We start from the raw sequence: 16,374 nt of genomic DNA on the forward strand, positions 1-16,374 counted from the left end.
CCCAGCACCCCCTCCCCCCCACCCCCCCAGGAGGGGGAAAGCCGTCGCAGGCCGTGTGTTGTGCAGGCCTGATCTACAGCATAAGCCCCAATTTCTATACCTTTTGCATCACCAATCGCGATGGTGGATGTGATGTCATAATAGCATCTCCGACTTTGTGTCTCCACTTTTGTTTCCGCCCATTCTGAATGCAGGACAGAGCGCGCTTTTATTTAATAGGAAGGTTTCTGGTCAAAGATCATCCATTTTATATCCACTTGCAATAATATAAATGCTCAGCTAAAAGCTTTCTGGGTCTTAACCTTCCTTCATGTTCTCTCGGATATACAAAAATGAATATCATCTGTTTATTTATATCTCAGGTTAAAGTTACAGTTCAAACGGAGGGGCAGTTCTGCCAAATATGACTCATTTTGAAAGTGAGCTCCATGTGAAGCCCTTTAATGCAAATTGCCAACCTTATTTGTGTTTTCCACTGTTTTTATAAAAAAAATATTATTTAAAAGGGCCCAGAGCCTGCAGCAGTGTATTCGCATGGCAAATACGGTTGTTTGTTTATATGTTCAACACTCAACAGGCAGCACAGAACTATTTTGCATTCAGATTTAAGGAGCTTATCTGAAAACTCTTATCTTAATCTTCACAGATAAAGTTCTTTGGGGTCTACTGTCACTAAATGAGAGGGGCTTATCAGCAATATTTTAGGAATAAAAGACACTGTTTAATAAATCAGTCAGTAGGGAAAAAAGGAGAGGGGAGAACAGGTACTGTGCCATATTGTGAAGAAATTCTTAAATATATGCTGTAGTAACTGCCCCTGTCAACTGCCATAATGCTGAAATCGGCACAATCGCAGTTGAATGAATAGCCCTCAAAGTTGTATTCGGTCTACAAATTCTAGATCGCTCTGTGAAGTTACTGCTGGTTGGGTTTAAAAAGGGGTCTATTTTTAAAGACTAATAAGATTCTCCTGTTTTTAGATGGTATCATGGAGCGATCAGCCGGACAGATGCAGAGAACTTGCTGAGGCTGTGCAAAGAATGCAGCTACCTTGTGAGAAATAGTCAGACGAGCAAGCACGACTATTCCTTGTCATTGAAGTGAGTATTTATTTAGAAAATATTTTACCAGGAAGTAATACATTGAGAGTGACCTCTCGTTTTCAAGTATGTCCTGGGCACAGAGTTAAGACAAATAATACATGGTTACAAATACAGTTATATAAATGAACAGGGTATACATTATATACAAGACATTGCATTCACAGTTAAAGAAAATATATATTATGGGCGTATGAAACAGTTACAGTAGTTTTTAATGAACGCATCATTTCCCCTCGGTTATTTGGTTTGAGTTTCCAACAATGTGCTTTTTCAGCAGTGCTCGCTTCACATATAGCAGTTGTGTTGAGATGTATAATGTAAAGCAACATTACGCAAAGGTCATTTTATTGATGGCCATCACTGGACCTGTGGGCTTTAGGTTTGTGCCTCTTGTATAGTTTGTGTGTATTCCAGTCAATGTAAGATTTCTGCTAATGAAGATGTGATTGGTAACTTCAGAGCTTAAAGAATAAGCTCTTAAGACATTTAGGGTTATATTCACCAAGCTACTACAGTATAAGGGGAATCGGAGATCAGTCTCATGTTAACTGCCATTCACGTCACTGGTAGTTAACGCGGGTTTGAGCTCCAATGACCCTTATTGGAGGTTGGTCTAATAGCTGCAACTTAGTCCTTGTCAAAATTGCCGGTTTATCAAATTTGATAAGAAGTCGTATTCTGTATCACAAACCACATTGTTTACTGCACGGTCTGTATTCTATTTTTGGTTTGAATTGGAATTAATATAAGTGCAAGTATTGGAAATAACTTAATTAAAGCAAATATTTCTGAAAATAATTTGAGTTGGTATTATATTTAGTGCTAAAGGTAAAAGAAAAATGTTTCACAACATAGTACTGTACTTCATATTTTGAGATAACAAATATGCTCATCAAATCAGTCGCATTTTACAGTTCTGTCATGACAAAATGAAATGGGTAATTGAAGCAATTCATTATTTGCACCCCTATGGTACCAAAATGTGACATTATATGTTAAGGTGCTTCCTTCATCAATAACATTAAAGAATAACTTGTTAATAATATTGTGTGAAATAGCAATTTTTTTTAGCTTAAGTTTAAACGGAGCATGCAAACTGCTAATAATGTCCAACCGTGCGATTTATAGCGTCTAAATAGTTGATTTGCAACCAGCAATATATAATAACTATATACAGTATACATATATGCTCCATATTTTGACAAAGAATATAGCTATAGAAGTATGAAACACCTAAACATTGCATTATTTCCCAAAGAGAGACCGTTTTCAATGATGTCCATTAACACTCCATGATAACCCATGTATTCATATTTTTAAATAAAAATTAAGCTCATACAGTGGAGGTTTAAATAGGCAGCTATTTGGGCCATGTGCCTTTGAATCAGGCATCCATTTGATGAGACAATTGGGCGGTGTCGGCTCCCTGTCCCTCAGCCACCAAAAAATAGATTGTAAGTTCTACGGGGCAGGGACTGCACAAATTATGTTTACAGCACTGTCTACAACATAGAAGAAAAAGTACATGCTCAGCAGAGCTGAAATTGGTTTTGTGGCTTGTAATGATGCAATTTTGCATCTATTGAGGCTACTGTATATCACAAGCCTTGAGGTGACGGAAAAAAAATTGGCACATTATTTGAAGTGGTTTTGCCTTTTGAGTTAGCGGTGCTACTAAAATCCAGCGAGTTTCCCAAAATTGCGAGTTTGAGCCATGTTTGTCATACCGCTCGGATTTGCAGGCCCGGAATGAAACCGCCTCCAAAAAAGTCTTACTCGCACGGTTTGTATATGTGAGAAGGGCTTACAGTATATGGGGGACACGCATATCCAAAGGAAAGAGGCTTTTTCTGCATGGATATGCACATCTCGCAGCGACTACAATATCACCCTATGTTGTTTAATCATACCCAGTGGTGGGATTCAGCCGGTTCGCACCAGTTCGTGCGAACCTGTTATTAAAATTTCACGAGTTCGCCAAACCGGTGCTTAATTCTCTTACCTATGGCAGCGGACGGGGGGCGGCGTCTACCAGCATCTTTTCCCTGCATATCTTCTCAATGTGACTGTGCGGCGTCAAATGGTGCCGCGTTGCCATGCCACCGGGAGCGCCACGTGATGTAACCGCATCACGTGCATGTCCGTTGCTATGGCAAAGAGAAGCTACGTGATGTCAAGACACAGCCATTTTGAGAAGCTATGCAGGGAAAGATGCTGGTAGACGCCGCCCGCCGCAGTAAGAACCAGTTATTAACATTTTTCAATCCCACCACTGATCATACCTATAAACTAATTGTCAGGATGGTGCGGTGCAGTCTGGGTTTTTAATTCATCCTGTAATTCGTAGCTCTGCTTTTCTGAATACGAAGAATAGGAGTAGAAACTCCAGAATGCTAATGAATTTGAGAGTTTAGCAGCTGGGAGTTTTATTGTGCTGAAACATATGACATTTGTAGACAGGTGCATTGCTTTGAACTTCAATGGTTCTAAAAATCTGTTCGTAACTTGCTCACCCATAGAAATTAAATTTAGTTCACAAAGTAAAATACAATTAATAGCTTGGTAGAGATAATAAACACTATGAAAATATGAATCAAACGTTTGCCAGTGGCAAAACTGGAGCAAAAAAGTAAAGAAATCCTTTAAATGATTTTTGTTTTTCTTTTGTATATCTGGTGCAGTTTGTTTGCTGGCAGGATAATTTGATACATAACCTCTTGAAATCAATACATGTTTTCCTACCTGTACATAGCAGTAGTGGTGGATTTACTTATAAACTAAATAAGCTACAGCGTAGGGCCTCGCAATTTGAGGGGCCTCCACATACTAAGATTTTTTATTTATTTTTCCAAATACCTATAATATACAGTATTAGTGGGGCCCTGTTATACAAAAATCAAGAAAAAAAATGACTTACATTTTGAAATCCTTCTTTTTAGTAAGTTTATAATCAAATTATTTTCTGTCATGAAAGTGTCTGCCCAAGTAATTATTCAAATAAAAATCTTAAATTTTTTATGAATCATTCTTTCTACAATATTCTTTTTTTTTTTTATAGGGGCTTCATCTTTATGATCGGGCCTTGCGAAGTCTTAATCTGGCACTGCATAGCAGGCGAATGTTTGGTTCAAGTCATGCCTCAGTGACAAAGGCTTGTCCTGTAACTTCAATGTACATTGTGTTCTGGGTGCTTAGCCAAACACATTTACAGTATTACACTCATCGGGACTTTGTAGTTTAGCTACTGTGCCTTACCTGCATAACAAACCTGTAACGTTCAAAGCGGGCTGGGACGAAATGACACTACAAAAATAGACAAGGTTTGTGTTGGGTAACCCCCTTCATTCCTCACCTTTTAAATGTTTTAATAACGGCATCTAAATAAAACTACTGACATTTAAACTTGCTGAAATAACTCATAGGGTGCATGTGCCTGGCTTTAAATTGAAACAATTATCAATTCCATGGCTCCCCAAGGGCTTATACTTCACCCGTGCTGTATGACCTGCTAATTCAGCCAGCTAATTACTTGAGGTGTCTCCTATGAGTAATAAAAATAATACTAAAAATATATGGTTCATGGACACATGTGAAACCTTCCACTCGTTTTCTATTGAAGAGTATCGACACAAATACACCTAGCATTGAGAAGCTGTCTGTATGTGTGTAGCTTGCTACTGTATATAAAGATATAGAAAAACAAAAACATGGACATGAAGCTTTTTCCTGTTCCCAACATGGAAACATCAAGAAAAGCCAGTCCCAGCATGAATAAACAGCACCCCACCTTCTACTCCCAAAAATGTGTTTAATAAAAGAAAAGAAAATAGTTTTTCATTAAATATTGGGCTTGATAGTACCCCCTTATTTGTGAGTGAGTACCGCCTCATATTGATCTTGAGCAACTGGGGAACATTTCTCTTCCCATTTTTTTTCCTTTTGGAGTATTTTTTTGTATAACGATATACGTAGATAACATGGCTCTTAGCTGCCGCTAATATGTAATATTATATTACGAAGTGTAACACATTATTGTTACATCTTTCAATAGACAGTCTGCTGTTTGGAACACGGCAACAAATCTGATGGTGATACTTTGTTGGCAAAGGGCAGAGCTCAAAAAGGTGTGTCAGAGACTGTTTCAAAGGAAGTGGATATAACTTTCTTAACTGTTGCTGTGGCAACCATAGGATGATCGGTACATTAAAAACATTAATTAAAACTGGCATTATTAGTTAATACTGTATGCATTTAGTTTTTTTTAATCTTATAATACAGAACTGATTTATTTAAAAAAAAGATATATTGGATTTTTCACGTTTTGCTTTAACAGCACGCAGCACCTATACAAAAATTGAGCCATGGATCGTTTATGCTGAGTAAGGTGTACAATACTTGCACCAATGTCTCTTCCACGTGTTTAAAAAATGTGAAAATAATGGAAAGATCTTACAAGGACGAGGCTTTTCGCATAACTGTGACTTCTAAATCTGTGACCACATAATTAACATTTTTGGAATGCCATGTGTCTGCCGGTGTGCTGTTAAAGTTCTTGTTGCTTAGTAAAAACAGAAAATGTTCAATGGAGTCAATATGTCTCACAGGTTCCACAAGTTAGTTCCCACACAAATCAGAATTCAAACCCACCACACACCATATACATTTGTGTCAAAAGCAGTGCTACTGAGATTGTGACCTAATGTATAAAACTAAAGGGAAGAAGCTCCAAGGCTAAATCCAATATGACAAATTATATAGTTAAACACTTATCTGTCTTCTCATAAGTAAGGATCATATAATCAAGTTTTTTAGCCAAAGTATTTTAAGCTTGCAAACCACGCCAAGTTATCCCCTCATTTACAAGTCCTAACACTATCTGTAAGCGTTCTTTTTACCTCTCTGATAGAGGAAGAAGTCTTAATAGACAGGTCATTCACAGGTGCATCACAAGCTAGTTCCAGTTTTCAAATTGTCACACAGTGTTGAAATTATAGACGTTCAGATTCTGGGCACGAATTCCAATGTGGCAGATCGTATTGACCGAAAATCCCCATTCAAGTCAATGATGTTTACTGACGATCGCGGTAAGATCAGCCACTTTGGGCTATATCAGATGAACCCGTAAGTGTTACATTTATTAAAGTCTCAACTGTAAAACGTATACAAAAAATAGTACCAGTTTAATAAAAAAAGGAATCCCATTTGAATTGGTGGGATTTTTTAAAGAAAATAAATTGCAGCAATTTTTCCCAGGTTTCGTAGCTGGGAGACTTTGAGAAAAGGGTTTATGACCGTTCATGCAAATTCCTGTCAACTAGTGTTTGACAATTGAATCAGTACACATCCTTACAGTTATGTAACTTTTAGCTTATAAATTACTTCTAAACAGGAGCATTAATAAGCTTGTACAGCCAAACCTGAGTTAAGAAAGTACAGAGCCAACAAACCCACTCAAACATTGTAGTGGATATTACATTTTTAACTTGTTATCTTGAGTTTAGCTGACGGGTTTGAATTGTAAAATGTAAGGATATAGTTAACCCTAAATTAAGTTTAGTTAACCAGTTTTATGTAAGGATAATTTGGTAAGTGTTATTGTCTGTTAACCTGCGATATTTCTTGCAAAACTCCTTGGGCAACAATTAGTATAGTTTATGACTATTTGTCACGTAACTGATGCAATGGTTGACTTCCATCAAAGGCCAATTTATGTTGTATTGTGGCAACTTTAATACTTGCAATTGCAAAACACAACTACGTACCATTAAGTAACCTTTCTAAGTAATCCACTTCAGTGTTTTCTCATTAGTGCCTTCAGGGCAGGCTCATGAGATTGTAATACACCGTGTATGTTACATTTTAAATTTTATAGCCTTCAAATTTTCTGGCTAAGTGGCAACTGTGCTCTATTTGGTCATTAGTACTACCGAGGCCTCACAAGTAAGACTGCAGTGAGTCATTTTTGAGTTACAATAAAGTTAACTTATTATTTCACATAACATACCCTAATTCCTGTGTGTGTGTGTGTGTGTATGCATACATATAGATACAGTTCAACCCCGTTACAACGCGAATCCGCTTATAACGCGATGCTAGTGTGGCTCCCAATTTTTTAAGTACTGTAATGCAGATTTTTTCTTCTGAACACTGAACATGTGATATACATATATATAGCATATATACTACCATGCAGATCTTCCTACCATGCTGTTTCCAGTGCCACCTGCCCCTGATTCCCTCTATCCTGCCCCATCCCCCTCCTCTGCCCCCCACCCGAGGCCAGATCTAGCCTCTCCTGTGCCCTGCTGGGGTGACCAGGGTTTGTCATGTCCCAGGTGGCAGGGAGCTGGATGTCTCTAGCTGCTTCTGCTGTCCACTCCAGGGGTGTGCAAACTTTTCCGCCTGCCAGCTCGGGCCCCCCTCCTCGGCTCCGGCGTCAAATGGCACTGCAGGGTCAAGTAACGTCATGTGCCATGGCAATGCAACGCCACGTGACCCCGCGGTTACCATGGCGGTGCGTCACTCAGATCTCTGTTCAGGGGGATAGATAGATCTATGTTCAGGGGGATAAATAGATAGATCTCTGTTCAGGGGGCTCTCTCTCATTATGATACTCACACCCACTGTGCTGTCAGAGAGCCATGTAAAGGCATAGGGAAGACCCCTGACAGATAGAAATGTAGGAAACTTCAAACAAACGGTAGAAGTTTCGTTTAGAAGAGATACCGAAGAGATATTTCTGGATTTAATTGTGGCGAAAATCCTGCCGGTCTCTTCATGTGTATTGCCCGTGATATTTTCAAAGCTTTGGACCTACAATTCCTCCTATGAGCAAATCTTCTGTATATCTAATAAAAACAAACTCGGAGCAATCTACACCAATATGGCTACTAAAACTTTTTCGGATTCAGGCAACACGCAAATGTTTGACTATTTGCTTGTTTTTGGTAAAAGGGTAAATACCCCCTTTGAATATCAACATTCTGCATTGCATAATAATCCTGAGTATCTGTATAAACTTCCAGCCTCTGCAGTTCCTCCTGGTATAAATGGAATCTACAGTAGCCACTAGTGTGCATTGCATTGCCTTATGTTGATTTTCTGTGGTACCCAACTTACTTTTCACTAACCCCGCAGTAATACTAACATTGTAGGAGAGTTACGATAATATTTTTGGGGGGAATCTCAAAATAGAATATTGAACTTTCAGCAGGTTGACTGGCTTTTGTAGGCTAGACAACCCAGAAATAATTAGCTTGCAAATGTATGTACAGGCATACCCCGCATTAACGTACGCAATGGGTAGAGCATGTATGTAAAGCGAAAATTTACTTAAGGTGAAGCACTACCTTTTTCCACTTATCGATGCATGTACTGTACTGCAATCGTCATATACGTGCATAACTGATGTAAATAACGCATTTGTAACAGGCTCTATAGTCTCCCCGCTTACGCACAGCTTCGGTACAGGTAGGGAGCCGGTATTGCTGTTCAGGACGTGCTGACAGACGAAGGCGCATGTGCGAGCTGCCGTTTGCCTATTGGGCTATATGTCCTTACTCGCGAGTGTACTTAAAGGGAGTGTCCATTAAACTGGGGTATGCTTGTATGTATGTCTTTATTTATATAGCGCCATTAATGTACATAGCGCTTCACAGTAGTAATACACGTGACAATCATATAAATAAATAATGCAAATAACAGATCTTTGGAATAAGTGCTTCAGACAGTAGGAGGGAGATATACATATTTGGGGGCCTGCTGCCTAGTGTGGTTGCCCACTCCTACAGAAATATGTTTCCCATGGTGAGAAGAGGAGGCAGTAGGCATGGGGTTATAACTACAGCTGCAGGAGCCGTTATTCTAAAACTTCGCCCGGTGTACCGCTCAGCATACCCCTGTCATGGCGCGTGATGTTATCCAACCGTACCGCCTTAAGACGCGAGTGCGGCGTGTGCAGAAAATGGCATTTTAGAGTTCTGGTTTTTAAACACCTTAAATTGACACAGTAGCACAGTACTGTACACATTGCAATTCATTCATTTCATCGCACCCAAAGAAACAGAATCCATGAAATTCAACAATGCAATCGCGATAAGCCCGTGTGCCTGGGGCGATTGCTGCGTTCATGCTGCGTAGAGTACAGCAGAGCACACGAAATCGGCGCCATGAAGTTTTACAATTACGGCCGCTGCAGCTGTATTTGCGTAATGGGCCCCTCACTATTTTCATGCCATCTTTGTACCCATGTTCCCTGGTCTCCTTCCATCTATCTATCCAACCTTTTTGCCCTTCTTTATCTATCGCTGTCTCATTTTGAATTACACCACCATCGTTCCCCCTTCATGTAGCCATTTTAACCCTGTGTCTTCTCCTTCTACTCCGTCTTCCCTTGTGACCCTTCTCTTCTATACCAGTGTACACATCGATCCCCCCCATACCTCTCCTTGTTCCCCTCTGGTTAGTTACTTATTTTTGCCTTAAACTGCAGATTCTTAATTTGTAACCGGTGGGGCAGGGGGTTCCTCTTTTTAACCAAACAAGTAACCTCTCATTAACTCTGGTGACATCAGTACTTAGGAATAAAAATAATCTACAAGTGTTATCGTGGGAGCAATAGTTCATTTGTTTTCCACCAAACATTATTGAACGATTTATGCTCTCAGATGAGCTCTGCATTTATGCGTCTGTATATTATAGCAAACCACTGCCTACAGCACTTTATTGCTTTAATCATTTTAATTTTATAAGCCATTTGGGAAGTAACATTCTGGATAAGTCAGGCAGACTCTTTAATGGTTTATAGATTTTTAAAGAGATGCATGGCCTTTCCCCAGTGGCTCAAATTACAGGGGTCTGAAGATCATTACCATCAGCTGACTGCTTTCCATCTGCTGACAAGACCTTTGTTCCCTGCCCTCCTCCCCCCCCACCTGAAAACTAACTAACATGTTACACTGTATAATGATAATGATTATCCACTTCTTATGCAACGGCAGAAAGAAAATATGCACTATATAGCATGGTCAAAATTCATTTATGGCCAAGTTCATTTTATTATGATATATATATATATATATATATATATATATATATATATATATATATATATATATATATGTATATATATATTGTATATATATATATATTTTTTTTTTTATCAAAACCAGAGGGAAAACTGAAGCAACAAAACTGCACCCTGTTTATCAAAGAAACATGTCCTAAAGGATATAATGGCATCTTTTGCTTTGATCAATTTGGCGCATTTTGTTTCTCTCCTTTTTGCAGCATGGAGACTTTGATACATAATCCCTTCTTCATTTTATTCAGGAATGGAAATTGGCCTGACAGGTTTCAGGAAAGAGGATCCAGCAATATCAAAGTGTACCAAAATCATATCTGTTTAAGTTAGATTTTGTATTCAGCTATCCCTGAACAATGGTTGCTATGTTAATATGTTAAATTTGCCAATCTGTAATACTGAAGCAGCTGTTAAGAAAACACAGTTAATGTTAAATGACTGCATGCTTAGTGACATACAGGCATACCCCGCATTAACGTACGCAATGGGACCGGAGCATGTATGTAAAGCGAAAATGTACTTAAAGTGAAGCATTACCTTTTTCCCACTTATCGATGCATGTACTGTACTGCAATTGTCATATATGTGCATAACTGATGTAAAAAAGGCATGTGTAACAGGCTCTATAGTCTCCCCGCTTGCGCACACCTTTGGTACAGGTAGGGAGCTGGTATTGCTGTTCAGGACGTGCAGACAGGCGCATGCGTGAGCTGCCGTTTGCCTATTGAGCGAGATGTACTTACTCGCGAGTGTACTTAAAGTGAGTGTACTTAAACCGGGGTATGCCTGTATACAGGCATTGCTATTGTCTAGAACAGCGACGCGCAAACGGGGGGCGGGAGATTTTTATGGGGGGACGCAGATGTTTGCAGAGGCCCCACGCTCTTCCCCAAGGCATTTATATTAAATCCCGGGGGATTGCGTGAGGCCCCTGCAACACTCCACTTACTGTGATTCAGCCGGCTGTGTGACACGTTGCCATGCAATGTGGCGTCAAATGACGCCGCAGGACCATGTGCGTCAAATGAAGCCGTGGGTCACGTGACGTCCCATAAACCCGCAGCGTCATTTGACGCGGGTACAAGGTGGAGGGGGGGTGAGAACCGGGGCAAACAAGACAGGGGGGCGCAGCAGCAAAAGTTTGCGCTCCCCTCGTCTAGAAGTGGGACAGGGACTTTAAAGCATACATTCCTGTCCACAGAAACCATTTTTATTTGTGCCTTTTAATGTAATCTAAATTCTAAAGGGTACCCTGAAGCTGGGCAGAAATACTCTGAGCTCCATGGACCCTCTGTTTGTTTTTTCTTACCTACGGCGGTAATAATCTCTGGAAGCAGGGGGTAAATTATTTAGCATATTTCATCTACAGAGACCCCCCGCTTTAATAGTATAATCATTTATTTTTTTTGTGCTAATTGTTTTGCTTCTTTGAAAGAACAGTACAACACTGGCCATGGATCAGCCTACAGTACCTCTAATAACCAATAGAAAGCAGTGATATCAACAGACAGACATTACAGCTTTCTGATGGGCCCGTCTGTGGCCATCTTTGTTCCTTTTATTGTATCAGGGAAAATAAATAAAAACATTTATATGCAGCTGGAGGATTCTGGGTTCAGCAGTGCACCCCTTGGATCAAACTAAGATAACAACTTTTGCTGCTTTAAAGCATTGCATCATGATCTATCCTTGCCCCTGGAAGAATTAAACTGTGATGAATACATCCATGCGAAAAGGTCTCTCACTCCTCACAAGTAAAAGTCCAAATTTGCCTACTTTGAGGTGGTAAGGTTTCTGTCTAACGTTCTGGGCGATATTGGAGCAAATCAGGTGAAAAGTACATGCACATTGTTATGCATACAGTAGATAGATCTTAATCAATACGGTGAAAACACCATATTTGTATTGCATCTGTTTGCATATATGGGAATTTTATGAATATGACCCTATGCCATGGGTCTGATATCACCCATTCTACATCAACATTCCTAAACCATAACACCGACCACAGGATATGCATAAATCGGTCACAGTGGTTATTAACAATAATTTTCCAAACAGGTCCTGCCAGCACCAATGCAAAATACAACTTAGTGGGGGTTATTCATTAAACTGCGATAGTGCTGATTGGGTCACTAGCTCACCAAAACTGCTATTGACGTCAATGGGCGTTTCCATGCTACAGTACAGGGGTGAGCAAACGTTTTATGCCGAGCCCCCCTTTTCATCCATGAAATTTCTCGGGCCCCCCCTGCCTTATGTAATCAATAACATGAAGAAAAAAAAAACCTTTATTAAACGGTATACAATGTAAATACAAATATGTCTAAATACTTCTTTCGACAGCTTGCACTTGCAAAATTAGGCTGCGTCCACGTTGCCGCTGAGAGCGGTGACATCACCAACTCTTCAAGCATGAGCACAGGGTGTCCTGCATAATTTTGCAAGCACAAGCGGGTGGGGGCTATTTGTGTGTGTGTGGCTGTGTGTGTGCATTGACTGCTGCTGAGCACACTTCAAAGTCAATTTTGTTTGTCATCCCAAGCGCCAAGCTTTGGAGAGCGTACGTCCCCCAGTTTGCGCACCGCTGAATTCAATCACCACACACACACACAATCACGACACAGGACACATACTCAATCACAACGCACACTCAATCACAACCAACACACACAGACAACACACAGTATCACAACACACACACAATCTCAATCACAAAACACACAATCAATCACAACCAACATACACAACACCCACACACACACCACACACTCAATCACAACCAACAGACAACACACACACACACACACACACAACAAACTCAATCACAACACACACAATCACAACCAACACATATCACAACACACACCACACTCTCATATCACTACACACACACAATCACAACCAACACAGACACAACACACACCAATCACAACACACATCAATCACAACACAGACACACAGACATAACACACACCAATCACAACACAGACACACAGACATAACACACAATCATAAGTCACAGATTTTCACCTGGGGGGGGGGGAGTACTACTGTAAGCATGCTCCAGTCCCCTGTGCTGCTGAAAACTGGGGCGGGTAACACAGGAGGAGGAGGGGATATCTGTGTGCAGGGAAGGAAAGCCCCGCCCCCGCAGCAAGGCCCCGCCACCGCTGCAGGCAGACAGCACAGAGACGAAGCCCTATTCTAGAGGGTGAAACGTGTAGAGGGGGAGACTGTGGTGTAGCCCTAGTGTGTTTTGTGCAATAAAGTTTTGTTGAATCCATCCGGGAGTTGCTTGGAGTCTGTCATGCGCAGTTGCGCTGGAGCCCTTCCATTCCAGACAGCACAGAGAAGCCCGCCCCCGCAGCAAGCCACAGAGAAGCAGCAGCACAGAGCTGCTTCTAGGCCGCCCGTGCACAGCTCTGCCCGCCCCCAGGTTTCCCTGCACCACGCTGCCTTCGCCCCTCCCTAAATAATCTTGTGCACCGCTGCTATACTACCCCAGTGGGCACTATCACACTTTATTGAATAATGCCCAGTCATTATATGAAAGCATAAAGCACATTGCCCAAGACATGAAGTTACCTCCCCAGATCTAGAGTAACTGTGTTTCCTTGACCAGCTCCTTCTTAGGATTCAGTCTTCAAATGTTTGTTTTTTCCCCTCTAACGCCTGATGCATGAATCTCTTTCAATATTACTGAGAATAGACCAGTAGACTCCCCTTTTCCAATATTGAACATAAAAAAGAAAACAAATTGTAAGGTTTGCTTCTATAATAACTTTTTTCTTTTCTTGTGCTTATATATTTTTTCTAAATAAAGTATCATGAAACACAGAAAAAAATAATACAAGCTGGTCCCCTCCTTAAAAATGTGTGTTACAGAAGAGTAGTAGGTAAAGTAGTTCTAATAGTGTCTCAAGAGTGAGCCTTTGTTTACCAAAATAAATAAATAAAAGTGATATTCCTGGCCTAGCTAGTACTTTTCCAGCAGGTTAAAGAACCATCATTTTACTGTATAACCTCAAATGCACTCAAAAGCGTTTATAAGAATCTCAAGGCTGCGTCTGCAAATTTTTCCACCAAAAAACAAATCTATCCATTTAAATACTTTCTGTTGTTCATTAAGAACATTGAACAAGAATGTATACAGTAATTTCTTTGATGCTAGGCATAGGAATTTGGTCTTTTTAAACGGTTTCTATAAACCCCGGGGCAAATGTTCAGAATTATACATTTCTAGCTGGTGCTAAATTGAGGGCGCCTAATTTGTTCCAAGTTCTTTTGTTTGCTTTCCTGCCGTTTCATGAAATAACGATGTAGAAATTAATGCTGCGAACATAAAAATCCGTTCCGGCAATCGTCTCTTTCTATCAAATAAGCAAACTGAGAATGACAGGTTGTACTTGTTTATTTGTAATAGAAGAGTGACGATAAACTTAATAACGTGTGTGATAAAAACTGCCGTATACTGTGTAATATACTGTACATTCTGTGCCCCTCCAATGAATTAACCCTTTGGGGACCCCAAGACATAGCCACTATGTCATGGGAGTCTGGCTCTCCATGGGACACTAGAGACGTAGAGAACACGTCAAGCACACAGAGTGCTCGCTTACTAGGGGAGATCGAGGAGCACAGGGCGCGATGTGTAATGCAAGGAAGCGCAAGAGGAGGACTTCTCTTCTATTTCAGAGATGCCATGATCATGTGACTGCTCCGGTACCCAAAGAGTTAAAGGGCCGGTCTTGCTTAGGACAAACATGGCCTTCTGGTGCCATCATACAGTAAGGCCTCGTCCAGGGCGACGCTGAGCGGGCGAGCGCGCTCACGCTGGCCGCGGTGAAACACATTGCTGCAATGTGTGTTGCCAGCGTGAGCGAGCGCATGTTCGGCGCTTAGCTGCTTGCCGGAGCAAACAAATTTGAATCTGAGGTTCGCTTGCGATTCACATGAGCCATTCGCCCAATGAGGGCGAACCAGCTCCTTGACGTCTTTGCCACACACACCTAGCCGGCCACAAATCGCCCCGCTGAGTAGGAGCACGTGACGTCATCGCGCATCAGCAGCAGCGTGCTCTCTCCCTGCCTGGCCGTAGCCTATGTCAAATATATAGACATAAGCAGCTGATATGCTGGAACCCAGAGTTCCAGACGAAAAGTATCATATAATCACTTTTCACACGATTCCAGTCCTTTGATAGTGATTTGCATCTTTCTGAGGAAGCCAAATAAACAAAGTTGTTTAAAACATTTATTTTTTTTAAATCTGCATACGTTGAACTAATTTAAAGCGGCAATCCCTTCCAGAAGCCTATATGAGTTTAACTCAAATAATGTTAGTATCATGCCCTGAGCATGTCCCGCTCTTAAAAAAAAAAAAAAAAAAAAAAAAATGTTTTCTAGTGTTAAAAACCATGATTTTCTTAGTCTCTAATTTCTGAGGTTACCATGGTAATCATTAAACTGCACTGGGCTCTGGGAAGAGCTTCGTTTTTACCTCCTGGTCACTTAATATTTAAAATGCTTATTTTCCTGTGGACTGGAAGAGAACAAAAAAAAGGCTGTGTGGCGAGCACACACATTTTAAGTGAAACTTCTTTGTCTATGTTCCAATATACCTTCCTACGCCAGACGACATTTTAAGGCCATTTACTTGAATGTGTATTCTGACCATGAAAAACCAACATAATTTTGTTTACCTCATGTAAATGTACCTCATGCTGGTCAATTTTTGGACCAACCGCATCCAGAGTCACAACTGATGAGAGTGAGTCCATATTGAAGGCTGTTATGAAGACAATAGAGGTAATTGAAATGTGCAATCTTGAAGACTGCGGGGAACAAGTGTACCATAGAACTGTGCCAGAAACATTGGCACAATGTAAAGGAAGACTGAAGGGGTTTCCTGTAGTCAGGAACCTGGACCCAGAGCTTGCCAGGACAACACAATCATCCATCACCTCATTTAAACCCATTAACCATATCGCCTTTTGTTAAATTTTACCCATGTGATAATTCATATAACCCCTTTCATGCCATTGTGTAAAACTAATTGTGTGTGTCACTTTGCTTCTGCGTATGCGCGCCGGAGGCCTTTGCGCTGGCCCCGGCGGCTGCTACACATGAGACCAGCCTCTTTTGCCCACAATGACGTCACTTCCGTTACTCTACTTCCGTTACCATG

The 16,374-nt window shown here is 40.7% G+C and overlaps 1 protein-coding gene across 2 annotated transcripts in view; it reads left to right on the top strand.

Moving 5' to 3' along the window:
* SHB (SH2 domain containing adaptor protein B) overlaps positions 1 to 16,374 on the top strand; it is a 323,361-nt gene that overhangs the window by 243,875 nt on the left and 63,112 nt on the right. For both annotated transcript variants that reach the window (XM_075603021.1, XM_075603031.1), the window contains exon 6: positions 981 to 1,100. In XM_075603021.1, the coding sequence (XP_075459136.1) occupies positions 981 to 1,100 (120 nt within the window). The remainder of the gene's footprint in view (positions 1 to 980; positions 1,101 to 16,374) is intronic.

Source organism: Ascaphus truei, chromosome 1 (assembly GCF_040206685.1).
Source record: "Ascaphus truei isolate aAscTru1 chromosome 1, aAscTru1.hap1, whole genome shotgun sequence".
In the NCBI taxonomy this organism is placed as follows: domain Eukaryota; kingdom Metazoa; phylum Chordata; class Amphibia; order Anura; family Ascaphidae; genus Ascaphus; species Ascaphus truei.